The following is a 20,157-nucleotide window of genomic DNA, read 5'->3' on the forward strand; positions in this document are numbered from 1 at the left end:
AGCAATACTTGGCATTACATTAGGGTAAAGCAAATTTGCATCATCATATTGTTTCAACAAAATATATAAATTCCATAATCACCCATATTTTCTTCAGTGTTCGACAACGCATTACGGCATTCCAAATGGGGTAACTTGGAATACAACCAGCCACACATATATGCATATGCATTTTCCCCGAATTAGATCAAAACCCACAGATCACACCTACAACAACACATCGGTATTGAAGGTTAACTGCTGCCCAATACAATAAAATAAGCTTACGATATTTTAAGCCAGTTAAAATATGGGTTGCGCAAGCCAGAAGTTTAGGAAGTACTTAAAAAATCTCTGTGTAACTGGAAGAATATATATGCAAACACAGTATTTACTTACACTTTCTTGTCATGAGGGAAACGGAGGAAAGACCGCGAATCCTTCTGCACTTCATAGTTATTGCAGCCAAACGCAGCACATATCTTTCCACTCATATTGACAGGAGATATAAAGGAATGACACTTGCTACTATTTACTTATGTCAACTTAATGCAAACGCATAAATAATGCCAAAAACTTCACAAACAAATACACGTGCTCTTATGACAGAATCAGTAACTCCAGGTCACTCCGCTAGACAGAGCTCTAATCGCTGTCCCTCAATATCTCACAGAGTGTCGCGTATTGTCAAATATAGTAGAGAGCGAAAAAATGTAAGTAATATTGTGTTTGCATATATATTCTTCCAGAGATTTTTATAGTACTTCATAATCTTCTGACCTGCTGGACCGATATTTTAACTGGCGTAAAATATAATACGCATATTTTATTGTATAGTGCAGCAGTTAACCTTCAATACCGATGTGTTGTTGTAGGTGTGATCTGTGGGTTTGATTTAAGTCAGAAAAATACATATGCATATGAGTGTGGCTGGTTGTGTTCCAAGTTACACCATTTGGAATGCTGTAATGCGTTGTCAAGTACTGAAGAAAATATGGGTGATTTAAGAAATGTACATATTTCGTTGAAACAATATGATGATGCAAATTTGCTTTACCCTAATGTAACGGCATTATGGCAAGTATTGCTTACAGGAATGTCATAAACATTTTTGATAAACATAAAGCTGAAAATTAGAGGCCAGTCAGTTTGACATGCATTGCATGTAAGCTTTGGGAAAGCATTCTTTATGCTTATATTAGACATGTTTCCAAAATTAATAACTGGTTTGATAGAAAGCAGTTCGGGTTTATGAAAGGTTATTCCACTAAAGCTCAACTTGTAAGGATTATAGCAAGATATAACAGATCTTGTATTCAGGAGGTCAAATGGATTGTACCGTGATTGACCTATGTAAGGCATTTGATAGGGTAGATCATGAGAGACTACTGGCAAAAATGAGTACAATTGGACTAGGCAAAAGAGTGACTGAATGGGTGTCTATATTTCTCGAAATAGATCTCAGAAATTAAAGTAGGTGAAGCTTTATCTGACCCTGCAATAATTAAGAAGGTTAATCCCCAAGGTAGTATTATTGGACCTTTATGTTTTCAGAGGTAAGTCTTTTTGCGGATGATGTTATTCTGTATGGAGTAATAAATAAGTTACAAGATTGTGAGCAACTGCAAAATGACCTTGACAATGTTGTGAGAAGGACAGTAGGCAATGGTATGATGATAAACAGGGTTAAAAGTCATGTTGTGAATTTCACAAACAGGCAAAGTCCTCTCAGTTTTGATTACTGTGTTGATGGGGATGAAAGTTCTTTTTGGGGATCATTGCAAGTATCTGGGTGTTAATATAAGGAAAGATCTTCATTGGGGTCATGGGCGCCCGCAAGGGTGGCAAGGGGGGCACTTGCCCCCCCTGGAATTCTAAAGATGTTGATGTTCAATTGTTTAATGTCATACCAGATTATTTCATAAACTGAAATTACTGACAGTCATCTAGCATATGTTATAACTAGAAGTTTCTGTAAACAATTTAATGTTGCTGACGTTATATTGGTTTTTATATTCAAGAAAATTGTTAATGTGCCCCCTCCTGGAAAAGATCCTGCGGGCGCCTATGATTGGGGTGATCATGTAAATACGATTGTAAATAAAGGGTACAGATCTCTGCACATGGTTATGAGGGTCTTTAGGGGTTGTGGTAAGGATATAAAGGAGAGGGCATATAAGTCTCTGATAAGACCCCAGTTAGAGTATGGTTCCTGTGTATGGAACCCTCACCAGGATTACTTTTTCGAGAATTGGAAAAATATGCAAAGGAGAACAGCTCGATTTGTTCTGGGTGATTTCCAACAAAAAATTAGTGTTATGAAAATGTCGCAAAGTTTGAGCTGGGAAGACTTGGAAGAAAGGAGACAAGCTGCTGAACTATGTGGTATGTTCCATGCTGTGAGTGGAGATATGGCATGGAATGACTTTAGTAGACGAATAAGTTTGAGTGGTGTTTTTAAAAATAGGGAAGATCAAAATATGAACATAAAGTTGGAATTCTAAAGGAAATTGGGGCAAATATTTGTTGATAGGAAGGAATAACTTACCAAGGGAGATGTTCATTACATTTCCAAATTCTTTGCAATTATTGAAGAAAAAACTAGCAAAGTTGAACATACTTCAGTTCAGGAGATGATGTCAAAGTATCATGTGTTAAAGTCTTACTGTGTAACCAATTGAGGGACATGTGATCAGAAAGGGAATCTGCCCTAAATGCAGGTCAATGGTTGGTATGTTGGTGATGTTTAAGTGTCTATGTAGCAAGCATCGGCTCTTAATTACTGGGAGAATAAATAATTAATAATAAAATTATTATCTTATATTTTTTAAATACTACGAGTTGATGAATATATTAATATGTATGAACAAATTATGTCAATTTCTATGTACACTCCTTTTAATAATTGATGAAGTGTTAGAATTTAAACATTATGAAGTTGTGTAGAGTTAAGTTATATTCTTACTATATTATGTGCTATTAGCATTTTTTGTTTAGTTTATTGATCTAGTAGGTCAGTTTTTCATTTATTACTAAATAATTGTATTCACTTATATTTTTGTAATACTGTATGTCTTTCTGGTTTTTGGGCAATTATTAGGTCATCAAAAATTTCTGGGCCCTGGTTGTTAGGACTGATTGTCATTTATTATCATTATCCTTTTTTGTAATATTTATCTTAACAGGTAATATTTAAATTGTACTGCTTATTGTAATTGGGAGCTAATCCTGTAATAAACATAAATAAATAAATAAATAAATAAATAAATAAATAAATAAATAAATAAATAAATAAATAAATAAATAAATAAATAAATAAATAAATAAATAAATAAATAAATAAATAAATAAATGTTTGACAAATTGAATTTAGTCCCTGCGTTTACAAAAACTATTACGTTATATGAAATATTTCTGCTTAGAACGTTGCCTGGCAAGTTTCTGTCATCTCACAGAATTCTCGTTCTTAATAATGTATGTTCAGCAGTATTTTTACTCATTCCTTTAACTTTCAACTTGTTATTAAACCTTTCAGAGAAAAATAAAATATGTCATACAAACTGATGTCAGGGTTTTAATAATAAGCCAGTCAATTTTAAAGCAAAGTTGAACATACTTCATTTCAGGAGATGATTAAAGAAACTGATGTCGAAGTATCAAGTGTTGAAGTCTTACTGTGTGACCGATTGAGGCACATGTGATAATTATCTCCACCCAATATTACTTTAGGAGAAATCAATGCTTGTGTACGTTTTTGAGAAAGAAACCCATAGTGCAACAATCCCGTTAAAGCCTTGGCCTGTCCAGCCAATTGGAGTCCATTGGGTCACCGTAACAACATCCTCAACCTTGCTTGTTGTCCATGCTTTGCGTTACGTTAGGTGATACTTAATCCCTTTGATTTCTTTCTCTGATTTCACTTGCTTCATGGGATTTAAACCTATCACGATCATGTCATAGTTATTAAATCGCCTAATGCAAAATTGGAGGCTTATAACGCTGCCATACAACTGCAAACAACCTCATTATCAACAACAAGCGAGCAGTCGATGCAACACATGAATAAAATATAATTTTTCTTACCCCTGAATATTATGATTCCTACGCTTTGCAATGTAACGTTAGCCGTAACAACATGCAGGTTTATGAAATGCACGACTGATACATTAATAATACAGAGTTCTCCACGTATAAAGAGGATGTATTGGTTAGTTTTTGCAATAATTTGAGAGTAAAACTGCATTTTCATAAACGGAGTGTTTACTTTTCAAACGACTCCCCACTATTAAATTGTTTCTTGCATTTGTACCCTGAAACAAAATCAATACTGGTAGTATTCTGGAGCTGATATACATACATACATACATACATACATACATACATACATACATACATACATACATACATTAATACATACATACATACATACATACATACATACATACATACATACATACATACATACATACATACATACATACATACATACACACATACATACATACATATATACATACATACATACACGCACACATACATACATACATACATACATACATAATATTAAGAATAGAGTGGCCTTATTTAACTAATCATGTTTCTATAGGGAATGAAGCAAATACAAATCACCTCACATCTGTCTCGTCATACTTAGTTTGAGTGTGATAAATAATAGTTCACCTTTTGAAGAAAATGTGTCTACGTTATGGGCAATAAGTATTGGGCCCAAACCCCAAGACCTTATTGTTTATGATCCGAGTGAACTGAAGGCTCTTTGCTCCAATAAAACAAAGTTCTCATGTGTTTCAGGTGGAGAGTCCCCTTAAGCTACACTTCATAACCTGGAAGCCTGCTACTTAGAAATTTCTGAAATGAAGTCTTACACTGTGAGACTTCATGAAATGCCATTTCCTGAAGCAGTGGCTACTTCACCAGCAGATTGAAATATAAAGGGCCTTAAATGAAGAAGATGATTAAATGTTATATTTTCATTATTTAACCTCCAGTTATTCTAGGAAAAACAGAAAAGAAAAGAAAAGGAAAGAAAATATAAAAATGGGCTACATATCAAAAGATGCAAATGAATGGATCATTTCTGTAACTGTGAATGTCTCCCCAATTCTGTCATAACTATATTTTATAATTTAGGTTCACATCTGTGCCATGTTCAATATAATTTCAGTTTCACATCAAGTACATCAGTAAGATGGTTCAGACTCTAGGCTTGGTTCCTGTTTGAAGTCCATTCTATAGGAATGTTCCTGCTCTGCCATTTGGGGCAATTCTCTAAGAATAATTACAGGCGACTGAATAGCACCACCACTAGGTAAATGTCCATTGGTGTGAATGTTCTGAGGTGGACTAGTGCCAGGAGGTGAGAGTGGGCTGCTTGGAGAACCAGCTGAACTGCCTCCTTGGTAACTGCCCACAGGGGTTGAGCTCGGTTGTTGGACAGTAGCATCACTGGTGGCTCCTGGAAAAAGGAAATGTTCGTATCAATACGAACAATAAGGATAGACTGTCAAACCTCTGCTTCACTAACAGAGCACCTATTCCACCTTCCAAAGCAAAAACCATCCACTAAGCCAGTGATGGCAACTAGTGTGCCATTTTAAGTCTCAGTTATCTACTGTGCCAGTTGTTATTTTCCTTTAATGAACCCCCTTGACTTCCTTTCCTAATTGTGTTTCATATTTATTTATTTATTTATCTATTTATTTATTTATTTATTTATTACTTGAATAATGTGTAAATATATTTGATAGCATTTTCCATGGTTGTATTTAGCTAATATAGTGAAACTACATTATTAAATATGTAAGTTATAAGAACACCTAACATAATTTGTGAAGAAAGTATATAATAAGCCCATATAATTAATTGTAACAAACTTGGTCATTAAACATTATCATATATACAAAACGAAAAATAGTATTATTGTCAATGGACTTTAACATTCTTCCCAACGAAATTACTGAACACAAGTTCCACCCACCAGTAAAAAATCTCACTAACACAACTTTTAACGAAATGGAAATTGTTATCTGGAGCAAGTTCCCAAGCACAACTGGGGCACAATAATCTACTCATAACGAAAGCCGACAAAGGTAACACCACTGTTATCATCGACAAAGACCAATACATATCGAAAACTAAAGAATGTTTTCAAGACAACACTTTCCTCATCAAATGTAAAGATCCAACTAATAACATACAAAGGAACTTCAAAGCCTTCTTAAAAAATACACTTGTAGTTTACATGGATCATCTGCTGAAAGGTATAAAGTGGCAGGGAGGGATTCAGTTAGGTGGAAATGTAGTAAGCAGTCTGGCCTATGCTGACAACTTGGTCTTAATGGCAGACTGTGCCAAAAGCCTGCAGTCTAATATCTTGGAACTTGAAAATAGGTGCAATGGTTCATGTTTGTGGGTTACTGTAGTCACGTCCTAGTTCGTGAACCATGGGCAACGGATGAGTGGCCTAGTAAGTGGTCCTGAGAGTCGGGATACCAGTTGCTATGGAATGGGAGTGGGCATCTCAGACATATTCTGAGTCATGGCCCTCCTTGTGCTCAGGCGGCTAGGACTATACAATTCAACGGTGGTCCATAACCCGTTAGAGGAGAGATCCTTACTTGGACTATGTGCAAGTAGGGTAGCATCCTGCTTCATGAATCTACCGAGATCAGAACATTTTAAGCAAGCCTCGGACCTATGGGAGTAATGGAGTCCCACTCCCATTTGACAGGCGAGGGACTCCTTGGAAACAACTTGGCGAACGAAATGGAATTCGATGGGGAGCTATCAATATTAATGGGGCTTATGGAAGAAAGAAGGTAGAACTGGCTGAGTCAGCGAAGAGAATGAATCTGGGTGTGCTAGGAGTAAGTGATATTGGGGTAAGGGGAGATAATGAGGAAGAGATAGGAGATTATAAAGTGTACTTGACGGGTGTTAGAAAGGGAAGGGCAGAGTCTGGGGTAGGGCTCTTTATCAGGAATACCATTGCACACAACATAGTTTCTGTTAGGCACGTAAATGAGCGAATGATGTGGGTAGATTTGTCAGTTGGAGGAATTAGGACAAGAATTGTGTCCGTGTATTCACCATGTGAGGGGGCAGATGAGGACGAAGTTGACAAGTTTTATGAAGCATTGAGTGACATCGTGGTCAAGGTCAACAGCAAGGATAGAATAGTGCTAATGGGCGACTTCAATGCGAGAGTTGGAAATATAACTGAAGGATACGAAAGGGTGATTGGTAAATGTGGGGAAGATATGGAAGCTAATGGGAATGGGAAGCGTTTGCTGGACTTCTGTGCTAGTATGGATTTAGCTGTTACGAATACATTCTTCAAGCATAAGGCTATTCACCGCTACACATGGGAGTCTAGGGGTACCAGATCCATAATAGACTATATCTTAACAGACTTTGAATTCAGGAAATCTGTTAGGAATGTACGAGTTTTTCGCGGATTTTTCGATGATACAGTCCACTATCTGATCTGTAGTGAACTAAGTATCTCTAGGCCTGGGCTAGGGAAAGTGAAATCTGTCTGCAAACGAATAAGGGTAGAAAATCTCCTTTCTGGGCAGTAATAAAGAATCTTAGGAAGGGAGGGAGGAACAAAATGAACAGTGTTTTGAGTAATTCATGTGAACTCATATTAGATCCCAGGGAATCACTGGAGAGGTGGAGGGAATATTTTGAACATATTCTCAGTGTAAAAGGAAACAGACCTGGTGGTGTTGCAAACAGCCAAGCTCATGGGGAGGAGGAAAACGATGTTGCTGAAATTATGCTTGAGGAAGTGGAAAGGATGGTATAAAAACTCCATTGTCATAAGGCAGCAGGAATAGATGAAATTAGACCTGAAATGGTGAAGTATAGTGGGAAGGCAGGAATGAAATGGTTTCATAGTGTAGTAAAATTAGCATGGAGTGTTGGTAAGGTACCTTCAGATTGGACAAAAGCAGTAACTGCACCTATCTATAAGCAAAGGAACACGAAGGATTGCAACAACTATCGAGGTATCTCATTGATTAGTATACCAGGCAAAGTATTCACTGGCATCTTGGAAGGGAGGGCGCGATCAGTCGTTGAGAGGAAGTTGGATGAAAACCAGTGTGGTTTCAGACCACAGAGAGGCTGTCAGGATCAGATTTTCAGTATGCGCCAGGGAATGGAAAAATGCTATGAGAGGAATAGGCAATTGTGTGTATGTTTCGTAGATCTAGAGAAAGCATATGACAGGGTACCGAGGGTAAAGATGTTCACTATACTCAGGGACTAATGAATTAAAGGTAGGTTATTAAAATCGATCAAAGGCATTTATGTTGACAATTGGGCTTCAGTGAGAATTGATGGTAGAATGAGTTCTTTGTTCAGGGTACTTACAGGGGTTAGACAAGGCTGTAATCTTTCACCTTTGCTGTTCGTAGTTTACATGGATCATCTGCCGAAAGGTATAAAATGGCAGGGAGGGATTCAGTTAGGTGGAAATGTAGTAAGCAGTCCGGCCTATGCTAACGACTTGGTCTTAATGGCAGACTGTGCCGAAAGCCTGCAGTCTTATATCTTGGAACTTGAAAATAGGTGCAATGAGTATGGTATGAAAATTAGCCTCTCGAAGACTAAATTGATGTCAGTAGGTAAGAAATTCAACAGAATCGAATGTCAGATTTGTGATACAAGAGCAAGTAGAATTTTTCAAATTGCCGCCACCACATTTCAAAGGTATGTAGCTAAAGAGTGCAGCACTGTGCTCTCTTGATTAAAGATGGCGGATGACAGCTGTCAAAAAAAGCACGTGAGTTTGTAAAGCACTTCGAATTTGCCACTACCACATTTCAACTAAAGAGTGCAGCACAGTGCTCTCTTGATTAAAGATGGCGGATGGTAGCTGTCGAAAAAGCATGTGGCATTTTTTCCAAACAAGAGCACGTGGAATTTTTCAAATTGCCGCCACCACATTTCAACTAAAGAGTGCAGCACGGTGCTCCCTTGATTAAAGAAGGTGGATGGTAGCTGTAAAGAAAGCACGTGGCTTTGTTTCCAAACAAGAGCACGTAGACGTTTTCAAATTGCCGCCACCACATTTCAACTTAAGAGTGCAACACTGTGCTCTCTTGATTAAAGATAGCTGCTGTCACGTGGAATTGCCTGCCACCACATTTCAACTAAAGAGTGCAGCACGGTGCTCTGTCGATTAAAGGTGGCTGCTATCAAAAAGCATTTTTCAAATTATCCGCCACCACATTGCAACGATATGTAGCTAAGGAGGGCAGCACGGTGCTCTGTTGATTAATGATGGCGGATGACAGCTGTCAAAAATGCACGGGGATTTGTTTACCGATTCAAATCTCGCGCTAATGAGGTTAAGTTGGCACCACTAAGGTTTAGGCCTGTCAAGATGGTAGCGCTGAAGTTAGCGATGCGTTGTTGTCGATGATAGCTGTCAAAAAGCACGTGGTTGTCAAAAAAGCACGTGGATTTGTTTACCGATTCAAATCTCGCGCTAGTTAGGTTAAGTTCGTAGCACTGAGATTTAGGCCCGTTAAGATGGCAGGAGTGAGGTTAGCGATGCGTTGTTGTCTGTCAAAAAGCACGTGGCTGTCAAAAAAAGCACGTGGCTTTGTTTACCAATTCAAATTTCGCGCTAGTAACGTTAAGCTGGCAGCACTGGAAGAGGCCCCTGGCTGCGGTGGAGGAGGCCCCTGGGAGGGCCCCCAGTGCGGTGGAGGTGGAGGAGGCCCCTGGGAGCAGTGTGGTGGCGGTGGCGCCCGAACCATCCAATTATACTACTATCTTGCATTTCATTATGATTGGCATTCATTTTACAGTTTACCGTATGTTCTCACGCGTTTCATAACTGCGCAAATACGTTAGAATATCTACATATTAGTAAAGTTTTCTGTTTTTGTAGATGTGAGGGATTACATAAAATATCAAAAATATAACTTATATCGAGCGCTTGCCACGAAACGCCATGTTTTAGAGCACGTTGAGTGACAACACACTCGTCAGTTATATCGTTAATTCTCTGACTTATACAAATAGCTGAAATTTATTTGAAATTTTTTTGAGGATTCTGTAATAGATAACGGAAACAATTTTAGTAACATACATTAGTGGTCTAGATACGTAGACGATACGCTCGTAGTTCTGGATAAGCGGATAACAGACGCGACTGCTAGCTTAGAAAAACTCAATAGCATAGACCCACATATTAAGTTCACATTGGAATCAGAAAAGAATGGCTCAATTCATTTTTTAGTTTTAACTATTAATAGACAGCCTTCAGCTTTTATGTTTAACATTTTAGAAAGCCCACACAGACTATTGTTACCATAAGACAGGATTCAGTACACCCACGAGCCCAAAAAGGAGCTACATACATTAGTCTAGTAGATCACGCTTTTAGGATTCCAATGTCTAAAGCTGACATGAACAAGGAGTTGAACACCTTCTGCTTTGTAGCTTATGCTAACGGCTAAAAAGGATCTTCCATCGAATGTATAATCAGTAAGATTGGACATCGTCTGCAAACCACGCTAAGCAGAGAAAAACCTAGTCATAATTCTGATTCAAACTTCACATTTAATGACAACATTTATAAAGTCACTAATATATTTCGTACTGATAATATGAGTACTGAGGTGTTACATAATTCAGCCTCTATAAATAAATCCAATCCTTATCTCAGATCAGGAGTATATAGATGTCAATGCAATGACTGTGGCTGCACCTATCTCGAGCAAACTGGGCGCAACTTCAAGATAAGATATGCTGAACATGCTAATGCCGTGAGATATAATAGATTCTCTGCGGTAGGCCAACATGTCCACGAATTAAAACATAATTTCACAAGCTTGGAGCAAGACATTCAGATACTAGAGACTTTAAGTAAAGGACCATTGCTGGATGCTACTGACTTCTGTTATATCCATATAGACCAGTATTTCAATTCAAATCTCAGTCTAAATGATATATCCGAGACACTGAAAGTTCTCTTTGATTTCCTTATACAGTCAAACTTGTCCTAACCGACACCCTTATTCAGCGGACACCTGTCTATACGGACAATTACCCTCGGAACCGATTTTATTTCACATAAGACAAGTGTTAAGCGGGCACCTCGAACAGCGCCATTTGTCCCGTCCACTTGACTTAAGCGGACACTTTACACGTTGCAGGACAATTTATTACGCCGGACCACATGTCATCCTATCATTTAAAACCATTCTTCAGAGATAAGGAAATCCCTTTTGAATATTTGTACTATTTCGAGTGCGAGGGAAGAGAGTGTACATCGGAATGCAGTTCTACCTAGTGGTGTATAGGCCTATTCCGAGAATTCTAATTGCCCAGAAATGCTGCCAGAGACTGTTGACTCACAAGTTACCTGGGGATTTTCGTCCCTTCTTGCATCATTCTATTCATAAGTCGGATTGTCGCTGATAAGGTCGAGCTCAGGTAGTCAACTTGAGAAGGAAAAGACAGGACAGTACAGTACAGGCGCTAATTAGTGAGACAGAAATACCGTAGCAGTTCAGTTGTCTGTCAAACATGAGTAACAAGGGACGATCGTGCTTAGATTTCGAGGCAAGAAGAAATGTAATTATAGAAAGTGACAAGGGACTTTCAGTGAGAAAGCTTGCCGAAAAATTCAACTGCGGTAAAACTCAAATAAACACTATTGTGAAGAATAGAACTGAATATTGCAATTAGGAAAACATGTGCTAAATTTACACAGACGAAGCTTCACGATTACTTCACGAAGCTGTAATGCTTGTAAATGATGTAAAATCACTTATAATAACTCTCTATGAAATACTAACACAGAAATGACTTAGAATTATAAAAATAAAGATATGTATGCTTATATTTGAGGTGGATGTTCTTTATAAGTTAAGAACTTCATTTTCCCGTAATGAACTGAGATTTGTATTGAATAGGTTGAAACTTCTTTAATTCTAATTGTGGATGTTCTTTGCCGTTAAAATGTTCGATTATTTTTACAAACTTATTTTAGCGGACACCTCTCGTAACGGACATTTTTGCTCGGAACTGACGGTGTCCGCAGAAGGGAGGTCCGACTGTAGCATTTCTCAAAAATGTTCAAATTTCAAACAAGAGTTTAATTTTACGTATTATGCGCAACAAGTTTTCTCAATGTTCGTTTCATAGTCCACACCCACCAGATCCCCTCCACGCGACCGCTCCACACGTCCCACTTTTGCTACCCCTATTGCCTCTCCCTTGTCCCGTCCCGACATGCATACCTGACTCGAGCTCTTCATTGTTTACTGCACGTTATTTACATTACAATCATTCTACGGCCGTACGGGGTGAGTCTTGCATACACTTATATTATTGAGTAGAGTCTTAAAACTTTCCGCTTCGAATTGTTATTGTTTTTTTTATTTTTCACAGGTTCCACATTTGAACTGAGAAACATAGTTCCTGTTCACATCTTAAGGGGTTATTTATACGTTTCCACCTCATAGGCCTTAGATATAGAACAATTCTGCCATACCAAAATTTTATTCAGCAGTTTATATTCACGATTATTTTAAGGTGGCTCCGCAGTTTATGAGCCGTAGTTGAATTAAGATGTAAAAAAAAAGTCGGTGTGACTAGCAAAAAACATATGTAAAAATGTTTTAAAAACTCAAGCTGCTGTATTTTATTATTGTAAATCGCTTATCAAATTTATCGAGCTTACTACTGTATGTCCACAGGGACATGAATCTACTTGAGAACTGTTATTCAGCATTCAATATATTTTTGACTCGCAAGTCTTTAACTTGTTCAATAAGGTTTTATTATCTGTCATTGTTTTAATGTAGATTTCATAGGGTTTTTATATCACGTACAATTTAATATTTATCACGAGTTTTATATAATTTCCCTATTTTCGGATTTCTTTGTACAGCTGAGGATGATGCAAAAATGCTTCGAAACTAGTACTGAATATAATTAGAATGTTGTAATTACATCTATAAACTACCACTACTGTAGCTGTGAAGGCCCTTCAGGAACTCTGAAAAGTGGTGGCAAAAGGGGGCTCTGGTTAAGACGCAGCAGGTCGTTATGCTACTTAGGTTCCAAAATGGGTAAAAAAAGTAAATAAATGCAATGTAAATTTTAATCTTATACCAGTTGCATAGCATTATTTGAAGTAATTCCACATACTGTATATGAGTTGACTATGTTTGTAAGTATAGGAGATATTGTAAGTAGAATTTTGTAAACAACATAAATTTATTAAGGATGATCTGTTTGTTTAATAGAAAAATTGTTAGCATAAATTGTATATTATTGTATTCTAGAAAAAATCTTCTCTTATTAATTTAAAATTTAGTGCTTGACAGTAATGTATTTTTTTGCCACCGAGGTAGACACCTTAATTGCAAATAAAGATATTTTGATTTTGATTTGATTTGAAGTATTGAATAGGTGGACATTAAAAGTTTACTCATTGAAAATGGGAAACCACGGAAAACTATTTTCAGGGCTGCCGACTGTGGGATAGGAAGACACTATCATCCGGCTAACTTGCCCGGCCAATTGATATTACTGATGGAAAACACTCAATTGAAATGAAAGGAAGTTGGTGGTGGGATGATCACCACCTGAGTTACACACCTCCCTTGACAGAGTACATAGACTGAGAAGCATTTGTTTGGTTGTTGTTGTTGATATTGCTGTTAGTGGTCATACAGTGATGAGTTTTGATGGAATTAAAAAGGCCAGTAATGTTGTTGCTGAGGTACTTCAGTAACATGAGAATGACCGGATTTTTAGGTGGAGTGGAATGACATCCCGTTTCTTCATCAATTCATTCAAAACATTCCATAACCTTGGAAAATAAGGTTCATCTGGTCCACCACCCAACTGCCTCTTCCTTCCCTTTGCTTTAAACTTTACGAGAAAATAATATATCGAAGTCACCTACACTTGCCAGCCTACTAAAGGAAGTATGTGTCAAACAGATTAGCTACTCTATTTGTTTCAAAAGTTCTGTCAAGGACATTTCTTTTGAGTATATCAGACACAGTTCATCTGTACCTGATGCATTGACGTAAAGGTCCTCCATTCTATGTATTTTCTGAAAACACCCCAACCTAAGCAATAATATTCTTTCTGCCCTCAGAGTTTCTCTACACCAGGCCTGGCCAAACGGCGCTCTGGCCACACTGCTATCTTATGTTCCGAGATCTGTAAATCCTAATGAGATGACCTTCACTTGAACCGCAGGGACTTAGTTTAGCAGAGTGGACAAGGGAGCGGTGGTAAGAGTACAGGGAGCTAGAAGTCAAGTTGTTAGTGTTAAACTGTAGAAGTACTGTAAAGAAAGAAATAGAATTAAGTAATCAATCAATCAATCAATCAATCAATCAATCAATCAATCAATCAATCAATCAATCAATCAATCAATACTGATCTGCATATAGGGCAGTCGCCCAGGTGGCAGATTCCCTATCTGTTGCTTTCCTAGCCTTTTCCGAAATGATTTCAAAGAAATTGGAAATTTATCGAACATCTCCCTTGGTAAGTTATTCCAATCCCTAACTACCCGTCCTATAAATGAATATTTGCCCCAGTTTGTCCTCCTGAATTCCAACTTTATCTTCATATTGTAATCTTTCCTACTTTTATAAACGCCTTTCAAACTTATTCGTCTACTAATGTCATTCCACGCCATCTTTCCGCTGACAGCTCGGAACACACCACTTAGTCGAGCAGCTCTTCTTCTTTCTCTCAATTCTTCCCAACCCAAACATTGCAACATTTTTGTAACGCTACACTTTTGTCGGAAATCACTCAGAACAAATCGAGCTGCTTTTCTTTGGATATTTTATAGTTCTTGAATCAGGTAATCCTGGTGAGGGTCCCATACACTGGAACCATACTCTAGTTGGGGTCTCACCAGAGACTTATATGCCCTCTCCTTTACATCCTTACTACAACCCCTAAACACCCTCATAACCATGTGCAGAGATCGGTACCCTTTATTTACCATTCCATTTATGTGATTACCCCAATGAAGATTTTTCCTTACATTAACACCTAGATACTTACAATGATCCCCAAAAGGAACTTTCACCCCATTAACGCAGTAATTAAAACTCTGAGGACTTTTCCTATTTGTGAAACTCACAACCTGACTTTTAACCCCGTTTATCAACATACCAGTGCCTGCTGTCCATCTCACAACATTTTCGAGATCACGTTGCAGTTGCTCACAATCTTGTAACTTATTTATCACTCTATAGAGAATAACATCATCCGCAAAAAGCCTTACCTCCGATTCCACTCCTTTACTCATATCATTTATATATATAAGAAAACATAAAGGTCCGATAAAACTGCCCTGAGGAACTCCCCTCTCAACTATTGCAGGGTCAGACAAAATTTCACCTACTCTAACCCTATGAGATCTACTTTCTAGAAATATAGCAACCCATTCAGTCACTCTTTTGTCTAGTCCATTTGCACTCATTTTTGCCAGTAGTCTCCCATGATCCACCCTATCAAGTGCTTTAGATAGGTCAATCGCGATACAGTCCATTTGACCTCCAGAATCCAAGATATCTGCTATATCTTGCTGGAATCCTACAAGTTGAGCTTCAGTGGAATAATCTTTCCTAAAACCGAATTGCCTTCTATCGAACCAGTTATTAATTTCACAAACATGTCTAATATAATCAGAAAGAATGCCTTCCCAAAGCTTACATACAATGCATGTAAAACTTACTTTATGTCTATCACCCTTTCCTTTATACACAGGGGCTACTATAGCAACTCTGCATTCATCTGGTATAGCTCCTCCGACCAGAAAATAATCAAATAAGTACTTCAGATATGGTACTATATCCCAACCCATTGTCTTTAGTATATCCCCAGAAATCTGATCTCGTCGCTATAAGACCTATCTGTGTCGGTGCGACGTAAAGCCCCTAGCAAAAAAAACATCTGATCAATTCCAGCCGCTTTTCTAGTTTTCAACTTTTGTATCTTATTGTAAATGTCATTGTTATCATATGTAAATTTTATTACTTCTTTGGCCTTAGTCTCCTCCTCTATCTCGACATTATCCTTGAAACCGACAATCTTTACATACTGCTGACTGAATACTTCTGCCTTTTGAACATCTTCACATACACACTCCCCTTGTTCATTAAGTTTTCCTGGAATGTCCTTCTTGGAACCTGTTTCTGCCTTAAAATACCTATACATACCCTTCCATTTTTCACTTAAATTTGTATGACTGCCAATTATGCTTGCCATTATGTTATCCTTAGCTGCCTTCTTTGCTAGATTCAATTTTCTAGTAAGTTCCTTCAATTTCTCCTTACTTCCACAGCCATTTCTAACTCTATTTCTTTCCAGTCTGCACCTCCTTCTTAGTCTCTTTATTTTTCTATTATAATAAGGTGGGTCTTTACCATTCCTTACCACCCTTAAAGGTACAAACCTGTTTTCGCATTCCTCAACAATTTCTTTAAACCCATCCCAGAGTCTGTTTACATTTTTATTTACCGTTTTCCACCGATCATAGTTACATTTTAGAAACTGCCTCATGCCTGCTTTATCAGCCATATGGTACTGCCTAACAGTCCTACTTTTAAGACCTTCCTTTCTATCACATTTATTTTTAACTACCACAAAAACAGCTTCATGATCGCTAATACCATCTATTACTTCAGTTTCCCTATAGAGCTCATCTGGTTTTATCAGCACCACATCCAGGATATTTTTCCCTCTGGTTGGTTCCATCACTTTCTGAATCAGCTGTCCTTCCCATATTAACTTATTTGCCATTTGTTGGTCATGTTTCCTGTCGTTCGCATTTCCTTCCCAATTGACATCTGGCAAATTCAGATCTCCTGCTACAATCACATTTCTTTCCATGTCGTTTCCCACATAGCTGACTATCCTACCAAATAATTCCGAATCCGCGTCAGTGCTACCCTTTCCCGATCTGTACACTCCAAATATATCGAGTTGCCTATTATCTTTAGAAATGAGCCTTACACCTAGAATTTCATGTGTCTCATCTTTAACTTTTTCGTAGCTTACAAATTCTTCTTTCACCAGAATGAACACTCCCCCTCCCACCATTCCTATCCTATCTCTACGATACACACTCCAGTGCCGTGAGAAAATTTCTGCATCCATTATATCATTTCTCAGATATATTTTTATCAGGTACCAGTATTGTAATAGGAGTTGAATCATGGCTGAGAAGCAATATTATGGATGTGGAAATTTTCTCCCGGAACCGGAGTGATTATTATAGGGACAGGATACAATCAATGGGAGGGGGGGAGTGTTCATACTGGTGAAAAAAGAATTTGTAAGCTATGAAGCATTTAAGAAAGCGAAATATGAAATTCTAGGTGTAAGATTCATCTCTAAAGATAATGGGCAACTTTATATTTTTTGAGGCAAGCATACCTGTATTGGGTGATGCTGAAGCAGAATTGTTTGTTGAAATGTGCTATATGGGCAATGACACAGCATGTGATACCAAATGTTAGAATGACAAAAGGCATGACCAACAAATGGTAAAGAGTTCAGTCTGCAAAAGACAGCTGAATCAGTATGATGAAACCAGATAAGCTCTAGGTGGTATAAGTGATCACGAAGCTCCTTTGGTAATATTTAACATGGAAGGTTGCAAAAGTAGGACTATTAAGCAGTACCATATGGTTAATAAAAAATGCATGGGGGAGTTTAAAAGAAAGTAATAAATTAAGATGGTGGAAAATGGTTAGTAAACATGTAAACAGGCTAATGGGGGTGGGCTTGAAACAGTGAAAACAGGTACCTTTGTTAGGAATGGAAAAGATATGCAATATCATAACTGAGAAATAGTGCAAATTAGAAAGAGGTAGACTTAGGAATCTAAAGCAGGTGTAATAAACAGATATAAGTTGAAAACAATATCCTTTAACCCATGGGTAAATAATGCCAATATTGAGCTCAAATTATTATTATTATTATTATTATTATTATTATTATTATTATTATTATTATTATTATTATTATTATTATTATTATTATTATTATATCTTGTGATGTACATCCACTTATTATTATTATTATTATTATTATTGTTATTATTATTATTATTATTATTATTATTATTATTATTATTATTATTTGGGATCACATTATTTGTGAGGTTATGTCATGAAACATGTGCTGTGTACATATATTTATATCAAATAAAATCAAATCAAAATCTCTTTATTTGCAAATGAGGTGTCTACCTCGGTGACAAATGGTACGAGGGGCGTTTGAAAAGTTTGTGCAAAAAATAAAAACTACTTACGTGTTTGGGGTAAACCTTTTTTATTTTTCAACATAGTCTCCTTTTAAGCTTCTACACTTCGTCCAACGATGTTCCAGTTTGTTGATCCCTTCCGAATAATAGGATTTGTCCAAGTCTGCAAAATATCCATTAGTGTTTGCAATCACCTCCTCGTTTGAATAAAATCTTTGTCCCGCCAGCCATTTCTTCAAATTGGCGAACAAATAGTAGTCCCGAGGAGCCAAGTGTGGAGAAATGGGGGGGATGTTAAACGAGTTGGAATCCTATTTTCATTAATTTTGCGACCACAACTGCTGACGTGTGTGCTGGTGCATTGTCGTGATGGAAAAGGACTTTCTTGTGGTCCAATCGCGGGCGTTTTTCTTGCAGCTCGGTTTTCAAACGGTCCAATAACGATAAATAATATGCACCTGTAATAGTTTTACCATTTTCCAGATAGTCGATGTGGATTATCCCTTGCGAATCCCAAAAGACATTCGCCATAACCTTTCCGGCTGAAGGAACAGTCTTCGCCTTTTTTGGTGCAGATTCCCCCTTGGTAATCCATTGTTTAGATTGTTCTTTGGTCTCAGGAGTATAGTAATGTATCCATGTTTCATCCACAGTGAAGAAATGATGCTTAAACTCCTCCGGATTCTTCTGGAACAGCTGCAAACCATCCTTGCAACACTTCACACGATTCCGTTTTTGGTCAAGCATGAGTAATCGCGGCACCCATCTAGCTTTCTCATGTCCAAATGTTTATGCAAAATATTACGTACCCATTCAGTCCAGATGTCCAGGGCACTAGCAATCTCACACACCTTCTCTTCTGTCATCCATCACCATATCATGGATTTGATCAATGATTTCTGGATTCGTAACCTCCACAGGCCGTCCAGAAAGTTCAGCATCACTTGTGCCCATATGGCAAGTCCGAAAATTTTGAAACCACTTATAAACTGTTCTAATGAAAGGTGCAGACTCACCATAATGTTTATCAAGCTTTTCTTTAGTCTCCTGAGGCGTTTTGCCTATCATAAAGTAATGTTTAATCACCACACGAAATTCTTTTTCATCCATTCTTGAAAATCACTCGATTTCACACGAATGCCAAACACAAAGAAATAGACCAATATGGCTGAAACTTGGTATGCGTTCTTTCAAAAGATGCTACTAACTAAACATGACCTAGATACGCGCCGGTGGTGCCATATCTCGGACTTTGAACAGACTTTTCAAACCACCTTCGTACACTAAAAACATTTTTGTCAAGTACTAAATTTTAGAAAACAAGAGAAGAAGAAAATTTTTCTAGATTACAATAATATACAATTCACCCTAACGATTTTTTCTTTTAAACACACAAATATAACATTAACATCGGAACTGGAGTGTGTATCGTAGAGATAGGATAGGAATGGTGGGGAGTATTCATTCTGGTGAAAGAAGAATTTGAAAGCTACAAAATGTTAAGGATGAAAAACATGAAATTCTGGGTGTAAGGCTCATCTCTAAAGATAATAGGCAACTTGATGTCTTTGGAGTGTACAGGCCGGTAAATGGAAGTACTGATGCTGATTCATAATTATTTGATAAGATAATCAGCTATGTTGGAAACAAGAAAAGAAGCTGGAATCATCATTCATCATCAATCACTACTGATCTGCATTTAGTGCAGTCACCCAGGTGACAGATTCCCTATCTGTTGTTTTCCTGGCCTTTTCTTAAATGGTAAGTTACTCCAATCCCTAAATCCCCTTCCTATAGATGAATATTTGCCCAATTTGTCCTCTTGAATTCCAACTTTATCTTCATACTAGCAAATTGTTCTAGATTTTATTAATCTTAAG

At 37.4% G+C, this 20,157-nt stretch overlaps 1 protein-coding gene across 6 annotated transcripts in view; it reads right to left on the bottom strand.

The window, feature by feature from the left end:
* Window positions 1-4,301: 4,301 nt before the first annotated feature.
* The window catches only part of Hnf4 (Hepatocyte nuclear factor 4), an 832,843-nt gene continuing 816,987 nt past the window's right edge, over window positions 4,302-20,157 (bottom strand). For 3 of the 6 annotated variants that reach the window (XM_067140298.2, XM_067140297.2, XM_068226051.1), the window contains exon 9: window positions 4,305-5,452. In XM_067140298.2, the coding sequence (XP_066996399.1) occupies window positions 5,178-5,452 (275 nt within the window). In that variant the 3' untranslated portion in view covers window positions 4,305-5,177. Of the gene's footprint in view, window positions 5,453-20,157 lie in introns of all 6 variants that reach the window. The other 3 variants (XM_067140296.2, XM_067140294.2, XM_067140295.2) reach the window with 2 other exon arrangements.

This window comes from Anabrus simplex, chromosome 2 (genome assembly GCF_040414725.1).
Source record: "Anabrus simplex isolate iqAnaSimp1 chromosome 2, ASM4041472v1, whole genome shotgun sequence".
Lineage (NCBI taxonomy): Eukaryota > Metazoa > Arthropoda > Insecta > Orthoptera > Tettigoniidae > Anabrus > Anabrus simplex.